Below are 13306 nucleotides of genomic sequence, written 5' to 3' on the forward strand. Positions count from 1 at the left end.
GTCTTGTGTCGCTGCCATCTTTGCCGACTGTTGATTCTTTTCCCGGTTTCAGATCGGAGACCAGGTGATGGCTTTCGTGAATTACAGCGCCTGGGGAGAGGTGGTCTGCACTCCGGTGGAGTTTGTCTACCCGATGCCGGACGACATGGGGTTTGCGGAAGCTGCAGCTTTCCCCATGAACTTTGTTACCGCCTACATGATGCTGTTCGAGGTGGCGAATCTCCGGCAAGGAATGTCCGTGCTGGTGCACTCTGCTGGCGGAGGAGTGGTAATAATCTTCCGGCATTGCCATTTTGTTTGTGCCTTGCGCAAGTCCCTTAACAGTGTTTATGTGCAGAGAGATCTTGGGCTCCAAGTCCATGGCTCCTTGAAAGTGTCAACGCATGTAGATAGAGTGGCAAAGAAGCCAGCCGGAGTTTAATCCGAGCAAGTATGAGGTATTGTACTTTGGAAAGTCAAATGTAAGGAGAAAATAATGGCATCTTCCTTCACAGCATTGATGTACAGGGGGATCTTGGACTCTAGATCCATGGCCGCCTGAAAGTGTCAGCACGTGTAAATAGAGTGGCAAAGACATCAGATGCAGTTTAATCTGAGCAAGTGTGAGGTGTTGTATACAATAGACAATAGGCGCAGGAGTAGGCCATTTGGCCCTTCGAGCCAGCACCACCATTCAATGTGATCATGGCTGATCATTCTCAATCAGTACCCTGTTCCTGCCTTCTCCCCATACCCCCTGACTCCGCTATCCTTAAGAGCTCTATCTAGCTCTCTCTTGAATACATTCAGAGAATTGGCCTCCACTGCCGTCTGAGGCAGAGAATTCCACAGATTTACAACTCTCTGACTGAAAAAGTTTTTCCTCATCTCCGTTCTCCGTCCTCATCTCCTACCCCTTATTCTTAAACTGTGGCCCCTGGTTCTGGACTCCCCCAACATTGGGAACATGTTTCCTGCCTCTAACGTGTCCAACCCCTTATTAATCTTATATGTTTCGATAAGATTCCCTCTCATCCTTCTAAATTCCAGTGTATACAAGCCTAGCCGCTCCAGTCTTTCAACATAGGACAGTCCCGCCATTCCGGGAATTAACCTAGTGAACCTACGCTGCACACCCTCAATAGCAAGAATATCCTTCCTGAAATTTGGAGACCAAAACTGCACACAGTACTCTAGGTGCGGTCTCACTAGGGCCCTGTACAACTGCAGAAGGACCTTTTTTTGCTCCTATACTCAACTCCTCTTGTTATGAAGGCCAACATTCCATTGTCTTTCTTCACTGCCTGCTGTACCTGCATGCTCCCTTTCAGTGACTGATGCACTAGGACACCCAGATCTCGTTGTACATCCCCTTTTCCTAACTTCACACCATTCAGATAATAATCTGCCTTCCTATTCTTACCACCAAAGTAGATAACCTCACACTTATCCACATTAAACTGCATCTGCCTTGCATCCGCCCACTCACACAACCTGTCCAAGTCACCCTGCAACCTCATAGCATCTTCCTCACAGTTCATACTACCACCCAGCTTTGTATCATCTGCAAATTTGCTAATGGTACTTTTAATCCCTTCATCCAAGTCATCAATGTATATTGTAAATAGCTGCGGTCCCAGCATCGAGCCTTGCGGTACCCCACTAGTCACTGTCTGCCATTCTGAAAGGGACCCATTTATCCCCACTCTTTGCTTTCTGTCTGTCAACCAATTTTCTATCCATGTCAGTACCCTACCTCTAATTTTGCCCACTAATCGCCTATGATGGACCTTGTCGAAGGCTATCTGAAAGTCGAGGTACACTTTCCTCTCCCCTGTCTCTCCCCTGTCAATTTTCCTAGTTACATCCTCAAAACTTTGAGTACTTTGGGAAGTCAAAGGTAAAGGAAGATATACAATTAATGGCATCCCTCTTAACGGCATTGATGTACAAAAGGATCTTGGGTTCCAAGTCCATGGCTGCCTGAATGTGTCAGGACATGTAGAGTGGTAAAGAAGGCAGATGGAGTTTAATCCAAGCAAGTGTGAGGTGATATACTTTAGGAAGTCAAATGTAAGGGGGCAAAAAATACAATTAATGGCATCCCCTTAACAGCATTCATGCACAGGGGATCTTGGGACTTATCTGATCCAAATCCATGGCTCCCTGAAAGTGGCAACAGAGGTTGACAGAGTGGTAAACAAGGCCGATGGTATACTTGCCTTCATTGGATGGGGCACTGAGTGCAAGAGCCAGGAAGTTGTGATGCAGCTCGTAAAGTCTTTGGTTATGCTACATTTGGATTAATACATGCAGTTTTGGACACCCTACTGCTGGAAGGTGCAGAAGAGGTTTACTAGAATGCTGAATGTCTGAAGAAGGGTTTCGACCCGAAACGTCACCCATTCCTTCTCTCCAGAGATGCTGCCTGTCCCGCTGAGTTACTCCAGCAGTTTGTATCTACCTTCGATTTAAAGCAGCATCTGCAGTTCCTTCCTACACACTTACCAGAATGCTCCTTGGATTAGGGGATATTAGCTATAATGCGAGGTTGGATAAACTTGGAGATACAAGATTGAAACATTCCATTTTATTTTTCTTTAAAAATAGGTTTAGACCAACATCAGGTAAGTTCCTTTGCATCAAAGCAGCTAAAAGATGGAGACGTAATGAACTGCAGATGCTGGTTTACAAAAAAGACACAAAATGCTGGAGTGACTCAGCAGGTCAGGCAACATCACTAGAGAACATAGATAGGTGAGGTTTCTGGTCGGGACCTTTCTTTAGACTGATTGTAGTCAGGAGCTGAAAGCTGGAATAGAGAGATGGGAGTGTGACAAAGCCCGGCAAGATAAAGTAAGAGCGTTTTTGTTCAACAGATGGGTGGACAAAAGGCAGAACACAAACATTCATGAACAGGCATTTACCTTTGATTTATAGAGTCATACAGCGTGGAAACAGGTCCTTCGGCCCAACTTGCCCACACCAACCAACATGCCCCATCTACACTAGTCCCACCTGCCTGTGTTTGGCCCATATCCCTCTAAACCTGTCCTATCCATGTACCTGTTTAATTGTGTCTTAAACATTGCTACAGTCCCTGCCTCAATGTCCTCCTCTGGCAACTCATTCCATACACCCACCGCCCTTTGTGTGAAAAAGTTACCCCTCGGGTTTCTATTAAATCTTTTCTCTTTCACCTAAAACCTATGTCCTTTTGTTCTCGTTTTCCCTACTCTGGGCAAGACACTTTGTGTATATACCCAATCTATTCCTCTTATGATATTATACAACTCTGTAAGGTCGCCCCTCATCATCCTGCACTCCAAGGAATAGAGCCCTGGCCTGCTCAACCTCTCCCTCTCTCTCAGCTTCGACCCTCGAGTCCTGGCCTCGAGTCCTGGAAACACCCTCGTATATCTTCTCTGTACCCTTTCCAACAAATCTTTCCATTTTTGATCACCGTCTGCTTTGCCCGATGTACTAACTCAGTTGACCCCACTCTGTTTCTCTTGGGTCCTGTTCCTATTCTATCCTGCACTATTCTATGTTCCCTGAAAGAGCAGGGCCAATTACAACTTGCCTCATGGGGTGTGAGTCTGAAGAAGGGTCCCGACCCAAAATGTCACCTATCCATGTTCTCCAGATATGCTGCCTGACTCGCTGAGCTACTCCAGCACATTTTGTGTCTCTTTTTGCCAACCAGCATCTGCAGTTCCTCGTCTCTGCAGATTACAAAGCGTCGTGCGTTGTTGCTTTCTCGCAATTCCTTGCTGCAACAGACACCACAAGGATATTTCATCCTTCAGTCTACGCAGGATAAAAGGTTTGAGTTTTAACTCGCTGTCCCTTCATTACTGGGCCCAGGGTTCAAATTGGAACAGACTAATGGGCTGCCTTGATTCTTCCACTGCTGGTTTCGAAGCTCAGATCTGAATTGTGACGGGGATGTTATTAGTTCTGAACTGCTGCCATCTACTAGTAATAAATTGACAGATGCATGCTGGAAGATAACTGATAAAAGGAATGGAAATATCATACAAAATCATCAGAGTCTCCCACTGACGTGTGAAAAAAGCTTTATTCTGGTGTTTGATGTTGCTCAGTATATATTAAGCTGCCATTTTCATGGAGTCATACAGTGTGGAAACAGGCCCTTCAACCAACATGCCTCATCTACACTAGTCCCACGTGCCTGCATTTGGCCCATATCCCTCTGAACCTGTCCTATCCATGTACCTGTCCAAATGCTTCTCAAACATTGCGAAAGTACCTGCCCCAACTATCACCTCCAGCAGCTCATTCTATGCACCCAACTTGCCCAAGGTCGACCAAGGTGCCCATCTAAGCTAGTCCCATTTGCCCACATTTGCCCCATTTCCCTCTTAACCTTCCTTATCTATGTACTTGACTAAATGTCTTTTTAAATGCTCTCACTAACTACCTCATTTGACAACTCATTCCATGTACCGAATATAGATGATGCCTGGCCCACTGAGTTCCTCCAGCACTTCGTTTTCTACCCAAGATTAAACCATCTGCAGTCTCTTGTATCTTCACTAAAAATATTTAAGCTAAAGTGCTCAATAAATGAAAAAAAAATCTGTGTGCATCAAGTCACATCCATTTTGGTTCTACTTAACATCGATGGAGATAGATTTTTGTATTGAACAAAAATATTTAATGAACAGGGATTTATCTTTGATTTATGTTTCCATTTTTGATCACAGTTTGAGCTCTGCGTTGTCCAATGTAACTAACTCAGTTGAATCCCATCTGGGGCCCTTGGGAAGGAAACTAACCCTGTTTTGATCTGATCCAGATCCATAGAGTCATAGAGCCCTTCAACACAATTTGTCCATGCTGACCAGGATGCCCAATCCAGGCTAGTCCCATTTGCCTGCGTTTGGCCCATGTCCCTCCAAACCTTTCTATCCATGGGATCTATAACATACAGGTCTACAGGTTCACCAGGTTAATTCCCGGGATGGCGGCACTGACATATGATGAAAGAATGGATCGACTGGGCTTTTTATCACTGGGATTTAGAGGGATGAGAGGAGATCTTATAGAAACATATAAAATTCTTAAGGGATTGGACAGGCTTGATGCAGGAAAAATGTTCCTGATGTTGGGGGATCCGGAACCAGGTGTCACAGTTTAAGAATAAGATGTAGGCCATTTAGGACTGAGATGAGGAAAAAAAAAATTCACCTTGAGAGTTGTGAATCTGTGGAATTCTTTGCCACAGATGGCAACGGAGGCCAATTCACGGGATGTTTTCCAGAGATATTTAGATGCAGCTCTTAGGGCTAACGGAATCAAGGGATATGGGGTGAAAGCAGGAACGGGGTACTAATTTTGGATGATCAGCCATGATCATATTGAATGGTGGTGCTGGCTCGAAGGGCTGAATGGCCTACTCCTGCACCTATTTCCCATGCTTCTATCTTTCTATCTTTCCTACCCTACCCTTACCAATTCCTGTAATTGACTAGAGATTGCTCACCGAAATGCCCTTTCAACCCACTCAGTGTCAATAACGCTAATCCTATTGAGCTACACCCACACTCTGAGAATGAATAACAATTTATTTTTAAGAAAAGACATGACAAAGTAAAACAGCTTTGCCTCCTTTTAGTTTGGGATTGACTCATTTACTGGGGGATTGAGCTTGAGATAAATGCATGCTGACTCTTTGAGAGAACTCTGTACATGGTTTGGTGATGTGCTGATATTGGCTTACTTTTGGATCCATCATTGCAAAGATTGGGATGGAGGCCAGAAGGGGATGATGAATCCTCAACCTCATTCATGGTACATACAAGATCAAAATCCACAAACAATTTTTGCCAAGCTACTTGCTTGAAAGAAGACCCAAACCGCAAAGCTCAAACCCAAAAAGGATACTTAAAGCATTGGGGTGGCACAATGGTGTAGCTATAGATTTGCTGTCTTACAGCGACAGAGACCCAGGTTCGATCCTGACTATGGGTTGTGTCTGCACGGAGTTTGTACGCTCTCCCTGTGACTGTGTGGGTTTTATCTGGGTGCTCTGGTTTAATTCCAAACTCCAAAGACGTGCAGGTTTGTAGGTTTATTGGCTTTGATAATATTGTAAATTATCCCTCGTGTATGAGATAGTGCTAGTGCACGGATGATCGCTGGTCGGTGTGGACTTGGTGGGCAGAAGGGCCTGTTTCCACACTGTATCTCTAAGCCTAAAGATCTGTGCATGGCTTGGAACTCTTCTGCAATTCCACCTCTGCTTGTACTACAGCGATTGGGATGATCCTTTGGATTCTTATTCATTCTCATGCTAAATCCTAAAAGTGAATTGTTCTAAAAGTGAATGTTCAAACCTGGATAGATAAAGCCTTGCTTGGTAACAGGTTTGAAGGAATCTATTTAAGTTTAGTTTTATATTTTTAGATTTAGAGATGCAGCATGGAAACAGGCCTTTTGGCCCAATGATTACGCTCCGACCAATGATATCCCGTTCACACAAGTTCAATCCGACAGACACGAGGACGATTTTGCAGAATGTTTTGTGTTGTAATTTTATTCACTGTTTTAGACTTTAGACTTTAGACATACAGCATGGAAACAGGCCCTTCAGCCCACTGATTCCACGCCGACCAGTGATCAGCCCCGTCGCCTGATTCCGCGCTGTATCTCAAAATAGAATACTCTAAAGTCCAAATAAAATGTGGTAACACTCAACAGATCGGACAGCATTTGTGCAAAGAGAAAAAGAGGTAATGTTTCTGGTTGCAAGCCTTTGGTCTGAGTTGGGAACGAGAGAAAATAAGTTATTTTGATGTTGAAGAGAGTGTATTTCAAAGGAATGGATGAGACGTTGGGAATATTTCTCATATCCCTGAGGCCATGGGTGACGTGATCATAAACTGTGGATGCAGCATCTAGTTGATGAGGACAGTTTAACTCGCGCTAAGTGACATGTAAAAGCTGTGAAATGCACATCTGCGGGGAAATGCATGGCTGGGCAAGTTGCGCTGTTAGAAGATCTAATGGATAGTCTCCACAGTATAGCTGACCAACTCTGATACAAACAGGTACTTTTCCTGGTGGCAAACTCCCCAATAACTCTGCCCTGCCAATTGCTTTCAGCAAATGCTGGTGTCGGAGGTTATGGGGAGCAGGCAGGAGAATGAGGTTCGGAGGGAGAGATAGATCAGCCATGATTGAATGGTGGAGTAGACTTGGTTAGAGAATGGTGGTTAGATAGAGCTCTAGGGGCTACTGGAATCAAGGGATATGGAGAGAAGGCAGGCACGGGGTATTGATTGGGGACGATCAGCCATGATCACAATGAATGGCGGTGCTGGCTCAAAGGGCCGAATGGCCTCCTCCTGCACCTATTTTTCTGTGTTTCTATGTTTCTACTTGATGGGCCGAATGGCCTAAATCTACTCCGATCACGTGATCTTATGATTGTGGAACGGAGATGGGGAGGAACTTTTTCAGTCGGAGAGTTGTGGCTCTGTGGAATTCTCTGCCTCGGGGGGCAGTGGAGGCCGGTTCTCTGGGTGCGTTCGGGAGAGAGCTAGATGGAGCTCTTGGGGATGGTGGAGTCGGGGGGTGTGGGGAGAGGGCAGGAGCGGGGTGCTGATTGGGGGTGATCGGCCATGGCCACGTTGAATGGTGGTGCTGCCTCGAAGGGCTGAGTGGCCTACTCCTGCACCTATTGTCTATTGTCTAACTCCGTACAGACAGCACCCATAGTCAGGATCGAACCCGGGTACAAAATCATGAGAGGAATAGATCGGGTGGATCCACAGAGTCTCTTGCCCAGAGTAGGTGAATCGAGGACCAGAGGGCAAAGGTTTAAGGTGAAGGGGGAAAGATTTAATAGGAATCTGAGGGGTAACATTTTCACACAAAGGGTGGTGGGTGTATGGAACAAGCTCCCAGAGGAGGTAGTTGAATGTGGGACTATCCCAATGTTTACGAAACAGTTAGGCAGGTACATGGATAGGACAGGTTTGGAGGGTTATGGGCCAAACGCAGGCAGGTGGGATTAGTTGTAGCTGGGACATGTTGGCCGGTGTGGGCGAGTTGGGCCGAAGGGCCTGTTTCCACACTGTATCACTCTATGACTCTATGACATGGAGATGATTGATGCAAGGATGACTGTGTGTAATCACGAAGGCTCGCTGATGTGCATTCTTGCTGCCAAGTTCCCTGAATTATAAAAGATGCAATATTATTGCATTTACCCAGTGTCTCATTACTCTGGATAATATGAGATAATTGCGAGCAGCCCTTGTAAATTACTTTAAAATTCTGCCCGTGCTTTTGGAAATGGAAACAAGTCAAAATCACTTTGTGGAGACGTTTCTTTTGTGTGCACTGACTTCGGAATGATCAAGGGCAAATTCTGTGACCTTCTCTCTGCCTCCCATCAATAACTAGGCACTGAATGAAGATGTTACCTTGTGGTAGCTGGTTGTTTTTTTCATCGTGCACCGATTCGATGGTTCAATGGTACTTTATTGTCATGTCTATCTCGGTAGAGTGACATTTCTTGTTTGCATATAGTTCAATAAAAATCTTTCTATACATAATACACTCATACTCAAGTACAAGAGTCTAAGAAAAGTAAATTACATGGAAACAGTTTAGTTTATCGTCACGTTTACTGAGGTACAGTGAAAACCTTTTGATGCGTGCTAACCTGTCAGCAGAATGATTATACTTGATTACAATTGAGCCATCCAAACGTACAGACACACTGGATAAAGGGAATAACATTTAGTGTAAGGTAAAGTCTGATTTAAAGATAGTCAGAGGGTCCCCAATGAGGTAGATAGTATCTCAGGGCTGCCCTATCTGAGAGGAAATTAAGAGCAGCTTAGAGTAAGAAATGCTGCTGTTGGAGTAGAGGTGTAAAAGATCATTTTAGAGGCAGTAAATAATAATAATAATATATTCCTTTATTTGCCCCACACCGGGGAAATTTACAGTGTTACAGCAGCAAAGTGGATAGCAAGAGAGCAAGAGATCAAAAGATACATAAATTGTCATCATTTTTCTGTGTGTTCTTAGCTGTTATTGTTGACTCGTCTGCTGGGAGCAGTGCTGGTTGTGCAGTCTCACAGCAGCGGGAAGGAAGGACCTCCTATATCTCTCCATCACGCACTTGGGATGAAGGAGTCTGTCACTGAATGAGCTACTCAGTGCAGTGACAAGTGTCCTGCATGGGGTGGGAGTCGTTGTCCAGCAGCGGTTAGCCTTGCCATCATCCTCCTCTCTCCCACTGCCTGCACTGAGTCGAGGGGGCAACCCAGGACAGAGCTGGCCTTCCTGACTAGCTTGCGAGTCTCTTCCCCTCCGCCGCTGAGATGCTGCTGCTCCAGCACACCACTCCATAGAAAATGGCCGATGCAACCACCGTGTTGTAGAAGGTCCTTAGGAGTGCCCCCTGCACTCCAAAGGACCTGAGTCTCCTTAGCAGATAAAGTCTGCTCTGGCCCTTTCTGTATAGCGCATCGGTATTTTCAGTCCAGTCCAGTTTATTGTTGAGGTAGACACCCAGGTACTTATAAGGGTCCACTCTCCCGATGTCCATTCCCTGGATGTTCACCGGTGTCGGGGGGACCTGTCTGCGCCTGCGGAAATCTACCACCATCTCCCTGGTTTTCTCCGCGTTGATCCGTAGGCAGTTCTGCTGGCACCAGTCCACAAACTCCTTGATCAGTTCTCTGTACGCCCTGTCCTCGTCGCCCGTGAGGAGGCCAACGATGGTAGAGTCGTCAGAGAACTTCTGTAGATAGGAGTCTGCAGAACTGTGCCTGAAGTCTGCAGTGTACAGGGTGAACAAGAATGGAGCTAGCACTGTTCCCTGCGGAACCCCAGTGCTGCAGACCACCCTGTCCGAGACCAGGTCCTTTGTCCTCACATACTGTGGTCTCCCACTTCTCCCACTCTCCTTGGGCAGAGGATAAAAAAATGTTGAAAGCACGTGCCACCAGATTCAGGGACAGCTTCTTCCCCTCTGTTATCAGGCTACTGAATGGTCCTTCCATAAGTTAGGGTACAGTCCTGATTTTTGTTTTTCCAGCCTACTTCACTGTGGACATTGGACTCTTTCTCTGGAACTGTTACTCTACAATGTCGAAAAACGATATTCAGCAGAAACGAGGAGTTGCAGATGCCGGCTTACAAAGAAAGACACGAAGTGCTGGAGTAACCCCGGGTCGGCCAGCATCTCTGGAGAGCATGTTTAGGTGACATGTAGGAAGGAACTGAAGATGCCGGTTTAAACCAAAAATACATGCAAAAAGCTGGAGTAACTCAGCGGGTCAGACAGCATCTCTGGAGATAAGGAATAGGTGACGTTTGGGTCGAGACCTTTCTTCAGACTGAGTCAGGGAAAAGGAAACAAAAGATATAGATGGTGATGTAGAGAGATATAGAACAAATGGATGAAAGATAGGTGACACTTTTGATCAGGACCCTTCTTCAGACTGATTCTGCACTCTGGTATATTTCTCTGCATTCTATCTGTTGTACTTGTGTGTGGCTAGATTGTGTTCATGTATGGTATTTATATGATTTGATCTAATTGTACGCAAGCAAAAGCATTTTAGCACACCGCTGTACACGTGACAATAATAAACCAATACCTGTACTGGAAGAACTGAAGAATGTGAGCAGATTTGAAAGCCTGGTGCCAGAAATGTAAGACCTCAAAGTGTGAGGTGCTGGAAACACTCAACGGGTCTGGCAGTATCTGTGGGAAGGGAAGTAGAGATGAGGTTTCAGGTCGAGCTGCTTCATCATTAGGAAGGGTCTGGGATATCAAATGGAAACCCAGACATCAACCCAAAAAGGAATGATTTGACCGTGTTTGTTTTCTCCTGAATGTTCATGAGAAATGTCAAATGTCAATGGATCATTTTAAGGTGAAGATTGCAAGAATCTTGATTAGTACGGGCGTCTGGGATTATGGGGAAAAGGCAGGAGAATGGGGTTGAGCGGGAAAGATAGATCAGCCATGATTGAATGGCGGAGTAGACTTGATTACCGAGCCTTGCCTGCCGCAGGGGAAGGCAGTGAGGACTTGCCGCCTCAAACTACGAAGGCCCCTAAGCTGTCGTTCTCCTGCAAGTGGTAGGTTTCAAAAACCATTGTGTCGCTCAGTCCACTACATAGCAGTAGAGTTGCTGCCTTACAGCGTCAGAGACCTGGTTTCTATCCTGATTGTCTGTACGGAGGCTGTACGTTCTCCCTGTGACCACAGGGCATTTCTCCGGGTCCTCCGGTTTCCTCCCACATTTCAGATTAATTGGCTTCTGTTAAAAAAAAAATTGTAAATTGTCCCTAGTGTGTAGGATAGTGCTAGTGTACGAGGTGACCGGGGGTCGACGTGCACACTGTGGGCTGAAGGGCCTGTTTCCACGCTGTATCTCTAAAGTCTAAACCAGCCTCCCATGTATAGGTCAGGGCGGGAAAGAAGCAGGGATGCAGCCTGACCCGCTTAGTTACTCCAGCACTTTGCGTCTTTTTTCGTTGTTGTAAACCAGCATCTGCAGTTCCTTGTTTCTCAAAAAAAGCAGGTTAATATTTTTGGTTAGTGACCATTCAACAACTGAATTGTTGGCTGATTGTTCTGAAATGTTCTGATTGGCTCGTTTATAGAGATTAATTTGGCTTAAAAAATCCTTTAAAAAAAAAAAATCAAGTATAAATCCAAAATGCTTAAAGAATACAGCAGTGACAAAAAAACTCACCATCTCAAAACGTTCTAGGAGGTAAGAATTCTGGAGCAAGATAATCTCATTAAATTTCATCACGGAAGCCAGACAGCTCTCGGCCCTGAGTCACGTTGGACTTTTTATTATTCATCACATGTCTGAATAGTCTGCTGGAAGTAGACATCCTTGCTTTGAATGCCCCGAGATCAGATCCAACGAATGTGATTTTCAATTTAATTTGTTTTTGCCAAGCGAGACCGAGGGGTGTGAGGGAGATTAGGCTCAGAGACAAAGCAGGGGATGGGACAGAGGACACAGAACAGAGGGAGCCAAGCAAAGCTAAGAGTGATCTTAGAAATAGTAGACGGAGGGGGGAGGGGGGAGGGGGGAAGGGAGGGGAGGGGGGAAAGGGGGAAAGGGGGGGAAGGGGGGGAAGGGGGAGGGGGAAGGGGGGGGCTTGTGAGACTGAAGGGTCTCGGATAAGCCAATGAGAGCTGCATCCTGTAATGATTAGAGTCTTTAGACTTTACTTTAGACTTTAGAGATATGGCGCGGAAACAGGCCCTTCGGCCCACCGAGTCCGCGCCAACCAGTGATCACCCCATAAACTAACTTACACACACTAGGGACTTTTTTACAACTTATCAAAGCCAAGTAACGTACAAACCTGTACGTCTTTGGAGTGTGGGAGGAAACCGGAGCACCCGGAGAAAACCCCCACAGTACAAACTCCGTAAAGACAGGGTCCAACTGCCGGTCTCTGGCGGTATAAGGCAGTGACTCTAGTGCTACGCCACTATGCCGCTCTGACTCCGGAAGTGTGACGCAGTTGGTATAGTTGCAGCCTCACTGCATCCGAACCCTACTGTGCTGCCTGTGTGGAATTTTTCACGTTTAGTGTAATTTACTTTAGAGATACAGCATGGAAATGGAGCCTTCAGCCCACTGATTCCAAGCCGACCATCGATCACCCGTTCACACACTAGTTCTGCACACTCCCTACACGCTAGGGGTAATTTTCAGAGGCCAATAAACCTACACATCCACACATCTTTGTGATGTGGGAGGAAACTGGAGCACCCAAGGTGAAACCAATGCAGACACAGGGGAAACATGCAAACTCCGCATAGTCCGCACCTGAGGTCAGGATGGAATCCGCTTCTCCCCTGTGACAGGTGGGATTCCTCCAGGTGCTGTAATTTTCTCCCACATCCCAAAGACGTGTGGCAGGAGTGAATGCAGAATTGGGGAAACAGAACTAGTGTGAATGGGTGATGGATGGCCGGTATGGACCTGGTGGGCCAGAGCCTGTTTCCTTGCTGTATCTTTCAGTTCAATTCAATAACAAACATCCAAGCACCTCTGGCCACAGTGCTGATGGTGCCCTTGTGGAAGGAATAGCTTTGAGCCCTCGCTTTGTGCAATGGCAATGAGATATGTCATTGACAATGTCTGTTCTCCAGAGAATTGTGTACGACACAGGCAGCTCATTATGGTACGCTGATCTAAGGAAGGCAAAGCCTTCACCAATACAATGCTGCTGCAGGAATCCTCTGGGCTCTCTTTTTATTGCAAAAGTAAAATTGATGAATTGATGAATTCCATGT

At 45.9% G+C, this 13306-nt stretch overlaps 1 protein-coding gene across 1 annotated transcript in view; it reads left to right on the top strand.

Moving 5' to 3' along the window:
• The window catches only part of vat1l (vesicle amine transport 1-like), an 80191-nt gene that overhangs the window by 15593 nt on the left and 51292 nt on the right, over window positions 1–13306 (top strand). Inside the window, exon 3 of the mRNA XM_078400728.1 lies at window positions 53–268. Coding sequence (XP_078256854.1) covers window positions 53–268 — 216 coding nt within the window. The remainder of the gene's footprint in view (window positions 1–52; window positions 269–13306) is intronic.

The sequence above is a fragment of the Rhinoraja longicauda genome, chromosome 6 (genome assembly GCF_053455715.1).
Source record: "Rhinoraja longicauda isolate Sanriku21f chromosome 6, sRhiLon1.1, whole genome shotgun sequence".
In the NCBI taxonomy this organism is placed as follows: Eukaryota; Metazoa; Chordata; class Chondrichthyes; order Rajiformes; family Arhynchobatidae; genus Rhinoraja; species Rhinoraja longicauda.